We start from the raw sequence: 15,640 nt of genomic DNA on the forward strand, positions 1-15,640 counted from the left end.
GCTGATCTAGATGAACTCTCTACTGGGTAGCTTTTTTTGTAGCTGAACCCTTTATGCAGTGATTTGTCTGTAGCTGAATTCTCTACATAGTGACTTGTTGTAGCTGAACTCTCTACAAGGTGCCTTGTTTATTGCTGAATTCTCTTCAGTCTGATTTATAATGTTCTGAATCTCTACAGCAACATATTTGTAGCTGAATTCTCTACAGGGTGACTTGCTTGTAGCTGAATTGTCTATAAGATTAACTGTATGTAGCTGAACTCCCTACAGAATAACTTGCAATGTAATATAATTCTATAATGGAGTAAGTTATAAACGTAGCTGAATGCTTTATTAGGGTGACTGTTCTATTAGAGTATCTCGATCTCGTATATGCTACACGTAGTTGGCTTTGGAATCATAACTCAGTGGTTTGTAATCCGATTCTTCTGTACTACTGCATTGACTTTCTATGATAATTATTCCAGCCACACACCGATTTTCAGCTGACTACTCTAAGCGGTTTGCCTGGTAGGCGTGAAAACTATTAGTTTTTTATTCATAAAAATCGATCGCATAATTGTGACACAGGTTGGGTTTTGTGTTATATCTCGATGGCCTTTAACTGGATTCCTTTCAAACCACAAAAAGGCATTCCTACGATAGTTATTCCATCTACACAGCAATTTTCAGCTCATTCCTTCAAGCGGTTTACCCTGTGGGCGTGACAGACCTTCGACCTTATTTTACGCAAATAATCGGTCATAACTCCGTGAATGTTCATCGGATTCCTACCAAACTTGGTACTGAGATTCGCCTTAATGAGCCCTTTAAGTGTGCCAAATTTCAGCCCGATTGGAGCACGCATTCGTGTTTTATTTCGGATTTTGCAAAGTGTGCGAAAAGAAGAAGTAGAAGAAGAAAAAACGAAGAAAAAAAACCCAAACTTTGGCCGCTCGTATCTTGGAAATGGCTGGAGCGATTTTCTTCAAATTTGGAATGTGGACTCCCCTACCTAGCCGGCACGTCTGTAGCAACTTTGGTTTAAATCGGATGAGAAATCACGGAGCTACAAAGGTGTGAAAAGCGCGTTTACTTTCTTCCTGTAAATATACTCACGGTGTGGCGCGCCGGCTTCTTGGGCCGCACGACACACTACCGTGTCTTGATTCACTTCTTTTACTTAGCTATTGTAATCACCTACACTAAGCTTCATTCACTTGCTCACTATTAGTGCTGCCATGATATAGAAAACTCTGTATCATATATCACCAAGGTTTATATCACAATATGAACATATATCACGATATAGAACTAACTGTAACCAAACATATACATACTTTTCATTGTAAGTTTAAATTTAAGTTGGATGTATACCACAAGCAAAAGCTACTCTTATTTATCAGGTTTTAAATGTATTTTGCTACTGCTTTACAGAGTTGAGACAAGTGGCTGGCACTACATAGAAACCTTAAAATCTCCCAGTTTACTTTGGGGTTGGCTTGTTTACCACACTATACCATCAATACATAGCTTAATTAAATGCCAAATACCATATGTCTGTCCTCCCCCACATCATTATACTAAGAGACGCCACTATTGCACAACCATCGATATAATTGATTGGCTATATCATATCGTATCACCGCCTTAATTGTTATATCAATACCATCAATATATCGAGGCAACACTACTCACTATGAACAGGTATTGTACTAATGAAAACTTAAAATATCTGTGATTAATGATTATGACTCATCATTTGTTACTGTCCCACTAGGTACACATGAGAGGGTTACTGAAATCCTGTAAATGTTTCTTTTTGACAAGCATACAGCTGTGACACCTGGCGAAAATCTCAGACATCCAAATAAGGGAGGACTGAGTGTACATCCAAATAATATTAGTAATGCACATCACATGCAAGGATGTCAATGGCAAGATTTGTAATCATTACACCACTACAATACACCTCCACAATCAGAATCATGAATAATAGCTACAGAAGGTTGGTAATTGTCTGCAGATATACTACAAGACTGATTATGGAAATCTTTTGGAGTACGGCTTAGAAACTGCCAAACTGGCAACTTCTGGTACACAAACATTACCAATTTTGGTCATTGCTTCACTAACCATAACTGAACAATTTAGAGGTGTATAGCTAAGATTTCCTGGAGGAGTTGAGTCCTGAAAGGAGTGCCTGAGGATGCTTCCTCTGATTGCCAGTTTTCAGACGGAAATGAGGCAACTACATTTGTGCAGTAACCGAAACACACATCATGTGTGCATCAAACTTGACACATCCACCAAACTGGATGGTATAAAAGGAGACTACTTATAACACTTCATCATAACACAACTGATCATTTACTCACTAACTACAAGTGAAGCTGTGAACAATGAAACACACTGGACTGCTAGTGATCATAATATACACTGTAGTAGTTACTATTACTACACAGTATGGGTGAGTATTGTCTTCTTCAGTTAGTATCAGATTATTAGATTGCGGCTACTCTTTCAGAGAGGGGACACAACTTGTTGATCAGGACATAATGAAGGTACAGTACATACATATTAGTAATAGTCTATTGTATACAGACTATTGATATTAGCACAAAGCTACAAACAACAGTTGTTATTGTTATTGCTATTAATGCTTTACAGTGACCAGCACTGAAGTTACTTTGCTGTGCATTACAAGGCACTATCGTGTAATCGCAAGTGTATTTCTCTCTATGAGTGCATATAACAGAGTACGAACAGATTTTCATGCTCAGTACATGAACACTGAGCAAGCTGAATACTAACAAAAGCTTTATTTTGAACAACAGAACACTTTTACTGCTCTACTAAAGTATCTAGATATTGACTGCTCTATTAGAGTATATCAACCTTTTTTAGTAGATATTCAAGGAGCCCTTGGTGGGTACCCCAGGGGGCCCCTTTCAGGTAGGAGCCCGGGGAAAATGCCCCAGTTGCACCCCCCAGTGGGGAGCCCTGAGAAGCTTACCATTATATAACATGTATGCTGCAGATGTAGAAGACCTAAGGAGAACTATTATTCAAGAACTGATATTACACTGAGCCACATTTGGAGCACTACACTATGTATAGATCAATTGACATTTTAGAATTTCATTTATCAATTATTCACACCACACTGTTAAATGTGTGAAATCTCAGGTATCCATATAAGGTAGAGGATTGAGTGTACATCCAAATATGGTTTTGCACTTTACAAGGAATCCTTCAAACATTTATAGTCACTGCACCACTACAATACAACTCCACAACCAGAACCATGAATAATAGCTGAGTCATTAAGTGGTAACTTTATATTGTGTTTATCTAGTTAACACAGAAGGTTGGTAATTTCTGCAGATGTACCAAGACCAAATAAGGACTTATTTGTGAACTGCTTAGACACTAGTACACAAACATTACCAAATATGGCAGTTGTTCCACTGACAACTCAAAGGGATAGCTAAGACTTCCTGGAGGGCACTTAGTCCTGAAGCAGAGTGTCTGGAGTGTTTCATTTGACTGCCAGTATTAAGTTGATTGCCAGTATCAAGATAAGAAGATTATGCAGTAACTATAACATATATTGTGGCTAGCTGAAACACAGACAACATTTGATAAATACATCAAAGGAAATAGCTAATTTCACTTCACATGCATACTGATCAAAGATGTAGCCAGAAATATTAAAAGTCAAGGCAGACTTGATTACTCCTATCAGCTGCTCTGTTATTTTAACCAAGACACTTTCTGAATGATAGCTATACACTACTGTTGATGGGTGACTTTAACATATTAGTATACTTGTCTCCTCCACACCAAAGTCCCAACATTTTCTTCCTGAGGGTTAATAATCAATGAGTACAGTATCTTCAGATGATCTTGTACTTCAATTATTTTGTGACCGTATCATATCCATAGAGATCCTTCACAGGGTACTAAATATTAATGTCTTAGCAGCTTGTGCTAACCTGCTACACACGTGTGCATAGCACACATCAGTTATGGTAATTGAAGCAACAATACATGCATCTATATAGTTTGCTTGGAGTTGCCTATAGAACTTCTCACAGTGATCAAATTGTTGAACAGTTTGCCATATATGGTCATCACTAGTTTGTTGTTATTATAGGATAGTCATATGACTAATAGCCAGTGATGGTGACACACTCACAAAACTGGATGGTATAAAAGGAGACTACTCATAACACTTCATCATAACACAACTGATCATTTACTGACTACCTACCTACAAGTGAAGGTGTTAACAATGAAACACACTGGACTGGTAGTGATCATAATATACACTGTAGTAGTTACTATCACTACACAGTATGGGTGAGTATTGTCTTCTTCAGTTAGTATCAGATTATTACAACGTGCCTACTCTTTCAGAGAGGGAACACAACTTGCTGATAATGACATAATGAAGGTGCAGTACATACATATTAGTAATAGTCTATTGTACACACGACTATTGATATTAGCACATAGCTACAAACAAGAGTTGTGTTGCTATCAATTAATAGAAACCATTGTGAAACTGCATGTGTAGTTGTGTGCATGAATGCATGCGGCAGTGCAGGAACAGACTTTCATAGTCAGCATATGAACATTGAGCAGGTTGAAAGCTAAAAGTTTTCTGATGCAATGGTAGCAGCAGACCATTATTAAGTTCTGACCAGCATTTATGTACTGTTGGTAATAGGTGACGGTATGCTACCCAACAATATCATTTAGTGTGTAGCAACTATTAAGACGTTTGTGCATTAAGATTGAGTATGGTATATTTACAGCGACAAAGCATTGCTCAACCTACTAAGCCATGTACTAGTTCCAATGAAGGAGAATCACTCTATAAAGCATTACATGCTGATATGATATGGATCTGTAAGAGTAAACAATGGACTCCATACAAGTAATCTTACTACATCTATACAACTAACAACATTAATACTTTACAGGTTGTCACCATCCATTGGTACTACTAAGTCTTTAAGTGCTACTTCCTGTAACACAATAAAACAACAACTAACCACTCACTGTAATACACCAACAACAAGTGGAATCTACTGGGTACAGGATATGCAGGTATGGATGTGTACAGCATTAATAATAGTAATAGTCCACATTGTGTGCTGCTGTTTAACAGGTTTATTGTGACATGGAAGAATTGGATGGTGGAGGATGGACATTAGTGTGGCAACATTCTTATATGGAACATCTTCCACTCACTCACAACATGACATTCTTCAGTGATCACTACAAGAATTGTACCACACGAGCATCTGGATGGTGTAACATACCAAATAAGGCAAGATTTAGTGAAGCTACTGAACAAATGATTGTGGCATATCACAAGGGAACTGTAGTGTATGCTTACAAGGGTCTCCTGAATAGGAACATTGATTATAACTGGAGTGGAGCTATACTACTAGACTTTGTGAAGATTGTGGACAAGTGTACACAACAAACTGGGGTCCAACCAGCTCCTGAAAACAGGATTGCTATTGGTCTCACTTTTGACAAGTATTCACCATACAACTACAAGCGTAATTGTGACACATATGGTGGTTCATTTACAAATCCTACAGAATGTCGATGGGCAAACTGCCACCTACCATCATCTATTTCAAGTAGCAACAGGAATGTCCAAATGACAATAGCCATTTTTGTGCGCTAACACCACTAACAGTAAACAGTAATACATTTCAATAAGAGTGACACAGTATAAACATACATAGAACTCTCCAGTTTACTGTTAAATGTTCTACATGCAGTATGTGTGGGTGACTGATATGTACGTACATTTTAAATGTTTTCAAATTTAGAGTGTTAAGTGAACAATTACAGAATGGCACAATTAACAATACAGTTATAATGTTCACAATAACTCATTGTCAAGGTTAAATTTTGTTTGCATTTACAAGGTAATAAATAGTATACAATTCAGCAACAATGTACGTAGGTCACTGCAGTAGACATATTCTTGGTGCCAAATCTTATTCTATACTAGAAGAACTGATACTGTGATAGTAAAGGGAGTGAATGAAAATACCATGATCTTATGACTATCATAGAGATATAAAAGAGCTCATTTCAAATATTCATCAGGGAAGTCAAAATATCATTGTTCTGAATGCATTAGGCCAAAGGAGCATTCCACAATCAAACATGAAGCAAAACTTGAATCACATTGTTCATCATGTAAACTCATAACATTCTGGCTCTCACCAAGGTTGATAAGCTACATATAGATAGTCATCTTTGCTGGTTGAGGAGAATACGCAGCTTTGCTCCATAACATACCAAGACCTACTATTAAGTAGATGAGAATGTGGTCAAAGTGGAGGAAGGGCAAGTTTACCTGCACCGGTATATGTTCTATTGCGTGCTATTTCTCTCAGAGCATTGGATAAATAATTGATCCTCAGTACTGCATGTTGACATGTATGCTATGCTATAGAAATTATTTCCAAATATGGGGAAGTATTGTCTTTATCATGATGCTCCTTGCAGACTGTACACATGAAGTGAGGGTTAGTGATAAGATGGAACAACAGTGGCGGATCTAGGAATTTATAAAGGGGTTTCCAGCTCAGTTTAGAAGGTGGACATATACACTGACATGACGCACGCAAAAGTCTGTACTATATTGTCTGGTTTGGTAAGGTGAAACTAAACAAACAAAAAAAAGAGGTCACAGCTTATTGATAAAGTACATAAATCCCTAAATAACTCGCTACACACTGCTCTAATAGCAAGATTGCATAAGTCATTTGGCTGGTGAGATTTGGTTACAAGTTGAACAGAAGGCAGTGATTCAAGAAGCTAATTACACTTTTTCAGATCTCAGAACCTATGCACATATGTACGTTTCGCATCAAGGTTGGAATAGCTTTAAATTTGTGCAAAAAATTTTTTTCGACATGTTAAAATCTCCAGTAATTTGTAGGTGTTGCTTCATCAGTCCTACTATGGGGATCAATCTGTTTGCTAAGAATGGAATTATTTTATTATTACAACACTTAATGTTGAAGCAAATAATTAATAGGTGGATCTGAGGGGAGACAAGAGGCAAAGCCCCCTTGGCCCTTCTCTTGCACCCTTGGAATATTGACACCAAAATCCAAGTTGGAAATTATTCATTCCAGCTTTATTGAAGTACAGAAAGCCATTGGAAAAGTAAGAAACAACAATTAATGTACTCTAGAGTTATAAACTGCAGAAATTGAGGTAAATAAGTTTTGTGCAAGATCAAGATACTCTAATAGAGCAGTCACTACTCTAATAGAACAGTCACAATTTTAATATCAATTGATAATTTTTGCAAATTATAACTTCCTTTGATTTAATACACTTTACCATCAAACACGTTTATCTCAGAAAAGCAATAGATGATTTACAAAGCATACACTTTGTTAAATAACTATCTAAAATAAAATATAGGAGTAAAAAAATTCTTAGAAGACATCTAAATAGAGCCTAAGAATGTCCAGTCCTTCAGTCATCCAGTTATACCAACCAGTTATGTAAATGAATATAACTTTTGTACTAGAGTTCCACTCTTCTCGTCTTAGCGAAATCAATACTGTTTTTATAGGATATAAAACTTCTTGCCCCTCCTCAGCTCCCTAAAAGTGTCTCCTAGATCTACTTATGCAAAGTATTAACAGTATATAGCCAAAGTCCTGGATTATTTGATTCTCCTCAAACTTGGCTTTTAAAATTTTCACTGACAAGTAATGATGTTCCTTGTTTTATTTTAGTAAATGCATATACAAGTCCAGCTTTCTGTATATGACTAATAACAAATTGCTACAAATGACAATTTGATTTAAAACTTACACATCTATACGTTGTACTTTTGTTGCCAGGTTTGTTGAAATGGTGATATGACATGTTCTAAATCCATTTTGCTATATTCATGCTTTACTGACAATTATACATCTACATTTACAAAAAAAATGATGCATCACCAATTTCTCCTTCATCCACGTAACTGCTGCTGTTGTTACACATAAAAATATCCATGATTAATTACTGGTTATTTGTCACTATCATTCATCATTACTTACTGAGTTGTATCATCTCAGTGGTAATCCATAGGAAGGCTACAGAAAGGCTGTAAATGCAGGAGTCAAGACTCTTTACTTCATGAGGGTGTTTTGTCTGTGCAGTTCACAAAGATTTGCACTCAAATCTTCTATATCAAAAAACGAAGTGTAGTAGCTCAATTTGTTATCATCTGAGCACTTTGAGACTGAGGGCACAGCCAGAAATTTTCTCAATTCCCCCATTGAGTAGCTGTGGTGATGTTTTTTGATGTGGCTGTAACACTTGCAGCATTACAGATGGTTAATACTGTTCATGTGTTACATTGGTGGATCTGTCCACATCACAGACATCCATATAAGGGAAGATTGAGTGTACATCCAAACATGGTTGTGCACTTCACAAGGATGTCAACATTTAACAGAATCCTTACAAAAGATATACAGTCACTACATCACTACAATACATCTCCATTCTCCACAACCAGAACCATGAACAATAGCTGAGTAGTCAAGTGGTATATGTAGTTAACACTGAAGGTTGTTAGTTGTCTGCATCTGTATATACAAGACCAAGTATGGAAACATTGTGAACCTCCTAGAAACTACAATTTCTGATAAACAAACATTGCCAATTATGGTCTATGTTCCAGAATTAGAAAGTATTGACATAACAAAATGGAGATGGGTAGAATTGGCAAGCACCAGCACCTTACTTCCAAACACTTCATGTGAGCAAGAGTTTTTATTATACTAAATAAACAGCAATATTTCATTTGATCACAGTTATCATCACTGAAGAGACAACAAAACATAATTCATTCTATAATTACATGTAGGAACATAATATGAAATCTGTTGCATTTGGCTTTCTATACTCTAAGTTTAGTTATGGCAACTAAATTTCCAACATAACAGATTCTTTTCCTACTAATCAACATATCCAGTGAGTTACAGTAGGAGGCTGCCAGTAGAATTTCCTTAAATACAAAGTTTTTGTGGCTTTACCATATTTACCATACATATTACGTACTCTTGTGAAATACATATAATAGCTATATATTGCAAGAGATAACAGAAGTGAAATGCACTGAAAAAAAGTAACAAAAAAGTAACAGCTAATATTCTACACAACTGGTCAATTTTAGTAATTGTTAAGTAGTTTGCCATATATGGTAATTACTAGTTCATTATAATGGGATTGTCACATGACCAACAGTCAGTAATGGTGATAACACACTCACAAAATTGGATGGTATAAAAGGAGACTACTCATAACACTTCATCATAACACTTCATCATAACACAACTGATCATTTACTGACTAACTACAAGTCAAGCTGTGAACAATGAATCACACTGGACTGGTAGTGATCATAATATACACTGTAGTAGTTACTATCACTACACAGTATGGGTGAGTATTGTCTTCTTCAGTTAGTATCAGATTATTAGAATGTTGCTACTCTTTCAGAGAGGGGACGCAACTTGTTGATCATGACATAATGAAGGTACAGTACATATATATTAGTAATAGTCTATTGTATATACACAGACTATTGATATTAGCACATAGCTACAAACAAGAGTTGTGTTGCTGTGCATTACTAGGCACTATTGTGCAATTGTATGTGTATTTATTTGTATGAACCTGTTAAACAGCAGGAACAGACTTTCATGCTCAGCATATGAACATCAAGCAAGCTAAAAGCTAATAAAAAAGTTTTCTTTTAGGCTGTTGCAGCAATGGTAGCAACATTAGTAAATTCTGACCCGGTCACTTAAATTATGACCAGCATTTATGTGTTATTGGAAACAGGAGACTGTGTGCCTACCCAACAATATCCTTCAGTGTGTACATAGCAACTATTGAGGTGTTGTATATACAATAAGATTTAGTGTGGTAATTTCTACAGCGACACAGCATTGCTCAACCTACTAAGCCATGTACTACTTCCAATGAAGGAGAGTCACTCTATAAAGCATTACATGCTGATATGATATGGATCTGTAAGAGCAAACAATGGACTCCATACAAGTAATCTTACTACATCTATACAACTAACAACATTAATACTTTACAGGTTGTCACCATCCATTGGTACTACTAAGTCTTTAAGTGCTACTTCCTGTAACACAATTAAACAACAACTAACCACTCACTGTAATACACCAACAACAAGTGGAAGCTACTGGGTACAGGATATGCAGGTATGGATCTGTACAGCATTAATAATAGTAATAGCCCACATTGTGTGCTGCTGTTTAACAGGTTTATTGTGACATGGAAGAATTGGATGGTGGAGGATGGACATTAGTGTGGCAACATTCTTATATGGAACATCTTCCACTCACTCACAACATGACATTCTTCAGTGATCACTACAAGAATTGTACCACACGAGCATCTGGATGGTGTAACATACCAAATAAGGCAAGATTTAGTGAAGCTACTGAACAAATGATTGTGGCATACCACAAGGGAACTGTAGTATATGCTTACAAGGGTCTCCTGAATAGGAACATTGATTATAACTGGAGTGGAGCTATACTATTAGACTTTGTGAAGATTGTGGACAAGTGCACAAAGAATAATGGAGTCCAACCAGCTCCTGAAAATGCTCAAGTTATTGGTCTCACTTTTGACAAGAGGACACCATACAACTACAAAACTAACTATGACACATATGGTGGTTCATTCACAAGTCCTATAGATAGTCGATGGGGAGACTGCAAGCTACCATCATCCATATCAAGTACCATAAACCTTGTCCAAATGACAGTAGCCATTTTTGTGCGCTAACAACACTGACAGTTAAGAGTAACACATTTCAATTAGAGTGATGCAGTATGAACACTGAAGTTTAAACTACTCCACTTTGTTGCATAATTGTTGAACACATAAAGCATCTATTTGTGATATGTTCCTTTTGTATGCTTGCAAATAAAAAGAATTATCTCTTATAAATAATTTTCTTCTACACAGCTGAAATCGCATACAGCTACAATCGCATACAGCTACACACGAATACATCATAATAGTCATGGAATATGACAGTACTCAGTTGTATACATTGAAATAGACTGCAAAAGCAAATACTAAGTCTTCTAGCAACAAATTAGTAAATTGATACCTACCAGTGACACTGTTATATCAAATATGACACTGGTAATTACTGGACATTTGTAGAGTCAACATTATGCCTAACTGCATGCAAGTGTTACCATGTACATATGTACATACATTTTAGAGCTGAGCAGTATCACACTTATGTAACCTGGTGCAAAATCTCAGAAATATTGCAATAATTAGCTTTATACTTTGTTTTATTTTCATGCAAAAAGTTCTTTGTAAAATATTTTTGTATGATTTACATGAATGACTGCTCTATTACAGTAGTGTGATCTTATGTAAAAATTTTCTTGTAAGAAATTTTTGTGCAAGTTTTGTATATGAAAATTATTGAATGCCATTATGCAATGAGAAGCCCCTTGCAAAATTAAACATCCTGATCATGTGCCAACATTACAAGTGATGTTGTGCACATCTGATTTGAAACTAGCAGCAATGGACACATGCAAACATAAGCAACTGGATGCGGAGTGCCACTTGGAAAGTGAACAGGAGAAAACTGTTGGAGGATGTGATGAAGTATGGTTTGCAGCAAAAAAAACCCTCCAAACTTATAGGTCTGTAATGCTAGCTATATCACTCGATTTAACCATGATACTGATGCTGCGTGTGACCACATGCAAAGTGTAATCATCATATGCTTTTTGTAGAGGTGTACTGATAATCAGATCAGCTAAAATATTGGCCACCGGTATGGTAATTTTTACCAATATTGGTATTGGTACAGAATGTGATGGATAATTTGAAGTACAACACGAAGGTTCGAAATGATTCAGTATGGCCATTCACATGAAGGCAGATCACTTCCACTACACGTGTTCACAGTACTAATGAAGCACACTGACAAGAGTACATGCACGTGATAGTACAGCACAGTAAGTACATTACATAATAGTTACAGTAATAGTATCAGAGTTACTAGTTCCTGACACAGAACAGCAGGAGGACTAATATTGCTACTGATATTTATTCAGTAGCAATAGTTTGTACATAAACAGATTATGCATTGGTTTTCTACGTTATTCATGTGGCTCTTTAGTGCCAATAGCTTATTCACTCTGAAACAAGCATGAGGGGTACGACAGGATTCAGAGTCTTGTTGAACACGTCAGGAATCTTAACAGGAATCTAGGAATCTTTGAGAATCTTGGAATCTAGAATCTCTGAAGCAATTTCATCTCCATAAATTATAGTAAAATTCTGCATTTTGTTACACTGCTGACGGATGGGCATGGCAAGGAAAATTAAATTACCATAATTATGTAGTTAAATAGCTTCAGCGGAATTCAGGAATCTGAGTGGAATCTTGGAAGAATCTTGGAATCCTTAGAGAATTTCACTGAGATCCGGAATCTTGTTAATAATATCTGGCAAATTTTCATGTGTCGTACCCTAGAACAAGCACTACCCTATGAGAAGCCATACAAAATGCATGCGATTCTAGTGCTTGTTGCTGCAAAGCTTATCACAGTCTTTACAAATGAAGCAGTTATAGAGTACCTTGTAATAAAAAGAAGGGTCACAGGTTAACCTAGTCTGGCGCCGCCGACCCTATTTAGGCGCTTATACAAGTGCCCCAAAAATAGGGTCTGGTCTGTCTAGCATACAGGACTTGTATTTAGGAATGTGTAATTACACTGCGGCTCACGTTAACAAACATATCGAACAGCGAAGAATTCAATCACAACAGTGATGCTTTAAGGGTTTCAATCAGTTAATTTCTATAGGCGGTTGATGTTTAGGCTGTGGAGACAATATTTCTACTTTCCGAGGGAAGGCGTCTATTACACACGAATGGTAAATGGAAAATCGTCCCCGGGTTTATTCACCCTGACACAAAAAGAACTCACGCAACTTTTGTTTTGTGACTTTCGCCCCAGTATTTACTAATGTCGTGCAGCCAAAATGCATTTAATTGGCAATACTACGATTTGATTGGACGCACCAGTTTTTGGTAACGGTGGCACAAGTCCTTGATTCTAGACAGACCAGACCCTATTTTCGGGGCGCTTGCATAAGCACCTAAATAGGGTCAGCGGCGCCAGACTAAGGTTAACCAAGGAAACTTGCTGTACCAGCTTTCTCACAAGCCATTAGAATGTCGAGTAATGCAGAAATTTCCATTTAAGGCTTCATAGGAACATGCATAAAAAAGTTTGTGGGTGCCTAATTGTCTGTATTGCACAATAGAAACCCAACCACCACAGGCAGAGCATAGCAATGAATACATGCACATGTTGTTGTTGTAGGGTAGGTAAAAGTACACTTTTAACTATAATACAAATATCAGATTGACTATCGGTTATCGGCTTCTTTTGGTGGCATCACTATTGGATATCTCAATATTGGTACACCTCTATTTTTTGTGGGGGGGGGGGGGGGGGGGGTGGGTATGTCCATATAATCACTAACCCCAGTTTGTATCAAGCTTTCATGCTATGTAGATACAATGGTATGCTTGTCCCAGATGTGACAAGTCATACAGTAGGAATAATCGTCTGAGTAAGTACATCAAAGAAATCCATGAGATTGAAAGTGGCAACTGCACAAGAAATTTTAGCTGTCCCTTTAATTGTGGAATAAGACCACATGCAACTAATAAGGAATCACTCTCTCACTGTGAAGAAATCCATAAAGATTTGCTGGGTAATGCATTATAAAAATACAGTATACCAGCTATTTTGCAGACTGACAAGTTTACATGGTGCTTGTATGCATCATACAGTGTGATAGTACTTCATACAGCATGATAGTACTGTATAGTAGGGACCATAAAGGAGTAGGCATGGCCCATGGAAAACATCACCCAAAAACCAGCCTCAATTTTCCTGACGATGATGAGACAGCATTGGTTAGGCAAAACTAAGCCCAAATAAGCCTTCAGATTGACCAGAAATGCTTTCAACAAGTTGCTATGGAATTTTAAAAATATTTAATGAAATTTTTTAAAAAGGTATTTATCAGAATTTTCTAGTGACTGACTGAGTAAGTAACTGGCCGATGCTTTCAGACAAGTGTAACTCAATATCGGCTAAGGCTAACGGGTCTGATTTTTTCACTATTTGATGTTGCACTTTAGCCCGAGAAGTGCCTTTTGGCATACGCAAGTATGTACAATGCATTCTTCATGGACTTACCAGTGTCCTCCTTTGTGTCCCATTCAACTTTGTTGACAGCAAAAAGTGTCAATATGGTGGTAGAATGCGATGGCTTCCTTTAAGCTTCATAATGGAAATTTTTCGTATTTTTCATAGTGGCTACTTTGATTGCAGAGGTGCTTTTCAAACAGTTCTTGATTTGTACTACTGTGTAACGGGTTTAACATAGCTGACAACGAATCATAATGGGTACTTCACTTTTCAGACGATTATTGATATAACTGGGGCATGCCCATTTCTTTCCTTTGGTACACATAGCTACAAACAAGAGTTGTGTTGCTGTGTATTACTATGGATTATTGTGCAATTCTGTGTGCATTTCTCTGTATGAATGCATACAACAGAGTATAGCAACAGATATTCATGTTCAGCATAATTATGAACACTGACCAAGCTGAAAGCTAACAAAAAGCTTTCTGTTGAGCTGTTACAGCAACAGTAGTAACAGACCATTATTAAATTCTGACCAGTATTTATGGATTGTTGGAAATAGGAGGTTGTATGTCTACCCAACAAAACTATTTTGTGCGTAGAACCTATATATTGAGATGTTTGTACATTAACATTGAATATGCTATTTTTACAGCAACAAAGCATTGCTCAACCTACTAAACCATGTAATAGTTCCAATGAAGGAGAGTCACTCTATAAAGCATTACATGCTGATATGATATGGATCTGTAAGAGTAAACAATGGACTCCATACAAGTAATCTTACTACATCTATACAACTAACAACATTAATACTTTACAGGTTGTCACCATCCATTGGTACTACTAAGTCAAGTGCTACTTCCTGTAACACAATTAAACAACAACTAACCACTGACTGTAATACACCACCAACAAGTGGAATCTACTGGGTACAGGATATGCAGGTACGGATGTGTACAGCATTAGTAATAGTAATAGTCCACAATGTGTGCTGTTTATTGTGACATAGAAGAATTGGGTGGTGGAGGATGGACATTAGTGTGGCAACATTCTTATATGGAACATCTTCCACTCACTCACAACATGACATTCTTCAGTGATCACTACAAGAATTATACCACACGAGCATCTGGATGGTGTAACATACCAAATAAGGCAAGATTTAGTGAAGCTACTGAACAAATGATTGTGGCATATCACAAGGGAACTGTAGTGTATGCATATAAGGGACTGCTTAATAGGAACATCAAGACTCACGGTAGTGAGTCGCGCGGCCAGTAAAGCAGAAATGCGCGCCGCAGACAATAAATGACGCGACCACTACGTGAGGATTTTACAAGAACGAACGTTGTCGA

General features: G+C 37.0%; 2 protein-coding genes across 2 annotated transcripts; both read left to right on the top strand.

The window, feature by feature from the left end:
• The first annotated feature begins 4,231 nt into the window (after positions 1 to 4,231).
• Positions 4,232 to 5,871, top strand: LOC136238500 (uncharacterized). Its single transcript, XM_066029033.1, has 5 exons — positions 4,232 to 4,344; positions 4,402 to 4,438; positions 4,803 to 4,924; positions 4,971 to 5,097; positions 5,159 to 5,871. The coding sequence occupies exons 1-5, from the start codon at positions 4,277 to 4,279 to the stop codon at positions 5,687 to 5,689; spliced, it is 885 nt and encodes a 294-aa protein (XP_065885105.1). The 5' UTR covers positions 4,232 to 4,276; the 3' UTR covers positions 5,690 to 5,871.
• Positions 5,872 to 9,359: 3,488 nt separating this feature from the next.
• On the top strand, positions 9,360 to 10,960 carry LOC136239393 (uncharacterized). Its single transcript, XM_066030128.1, has 5 exons — positions 9,360 to 9,477; positions 9,535 to 9,571; positions 9,977 to 10,098; positions 10,145 to 10,271; positions 10,333 to 10,960. Exons 1-5 carry the CDS (start codon positions 9,410 to 9,412, stop codon positions 10,861 to 10,863), a joined length of 885 nt encoding a protein of 294 aa, XP_065886200.1. The 5' UTR covers positions 9,360 to 9,409; the 3' UTR covers positions 10,864 to 10,960.
• The last annotated feature ends 4,680 nt before the right edge of the window (positions 10,961 to 15,640 follow it).

The sequence above is a fragment of the Dysidea avara genome, chromosome 11 (assembly GCF_963678975.1).
Source record: "Dysidea avara chromosome 11, odDysAvar1.4, whole genome shotgun sequence".
Classification (NCBI taxonomy): Eukaryota; Metazoa; Porifera; class Demospongiae; order Dictyoceratida; family Dysideidae; genus Dysidea; species Dysidea avara.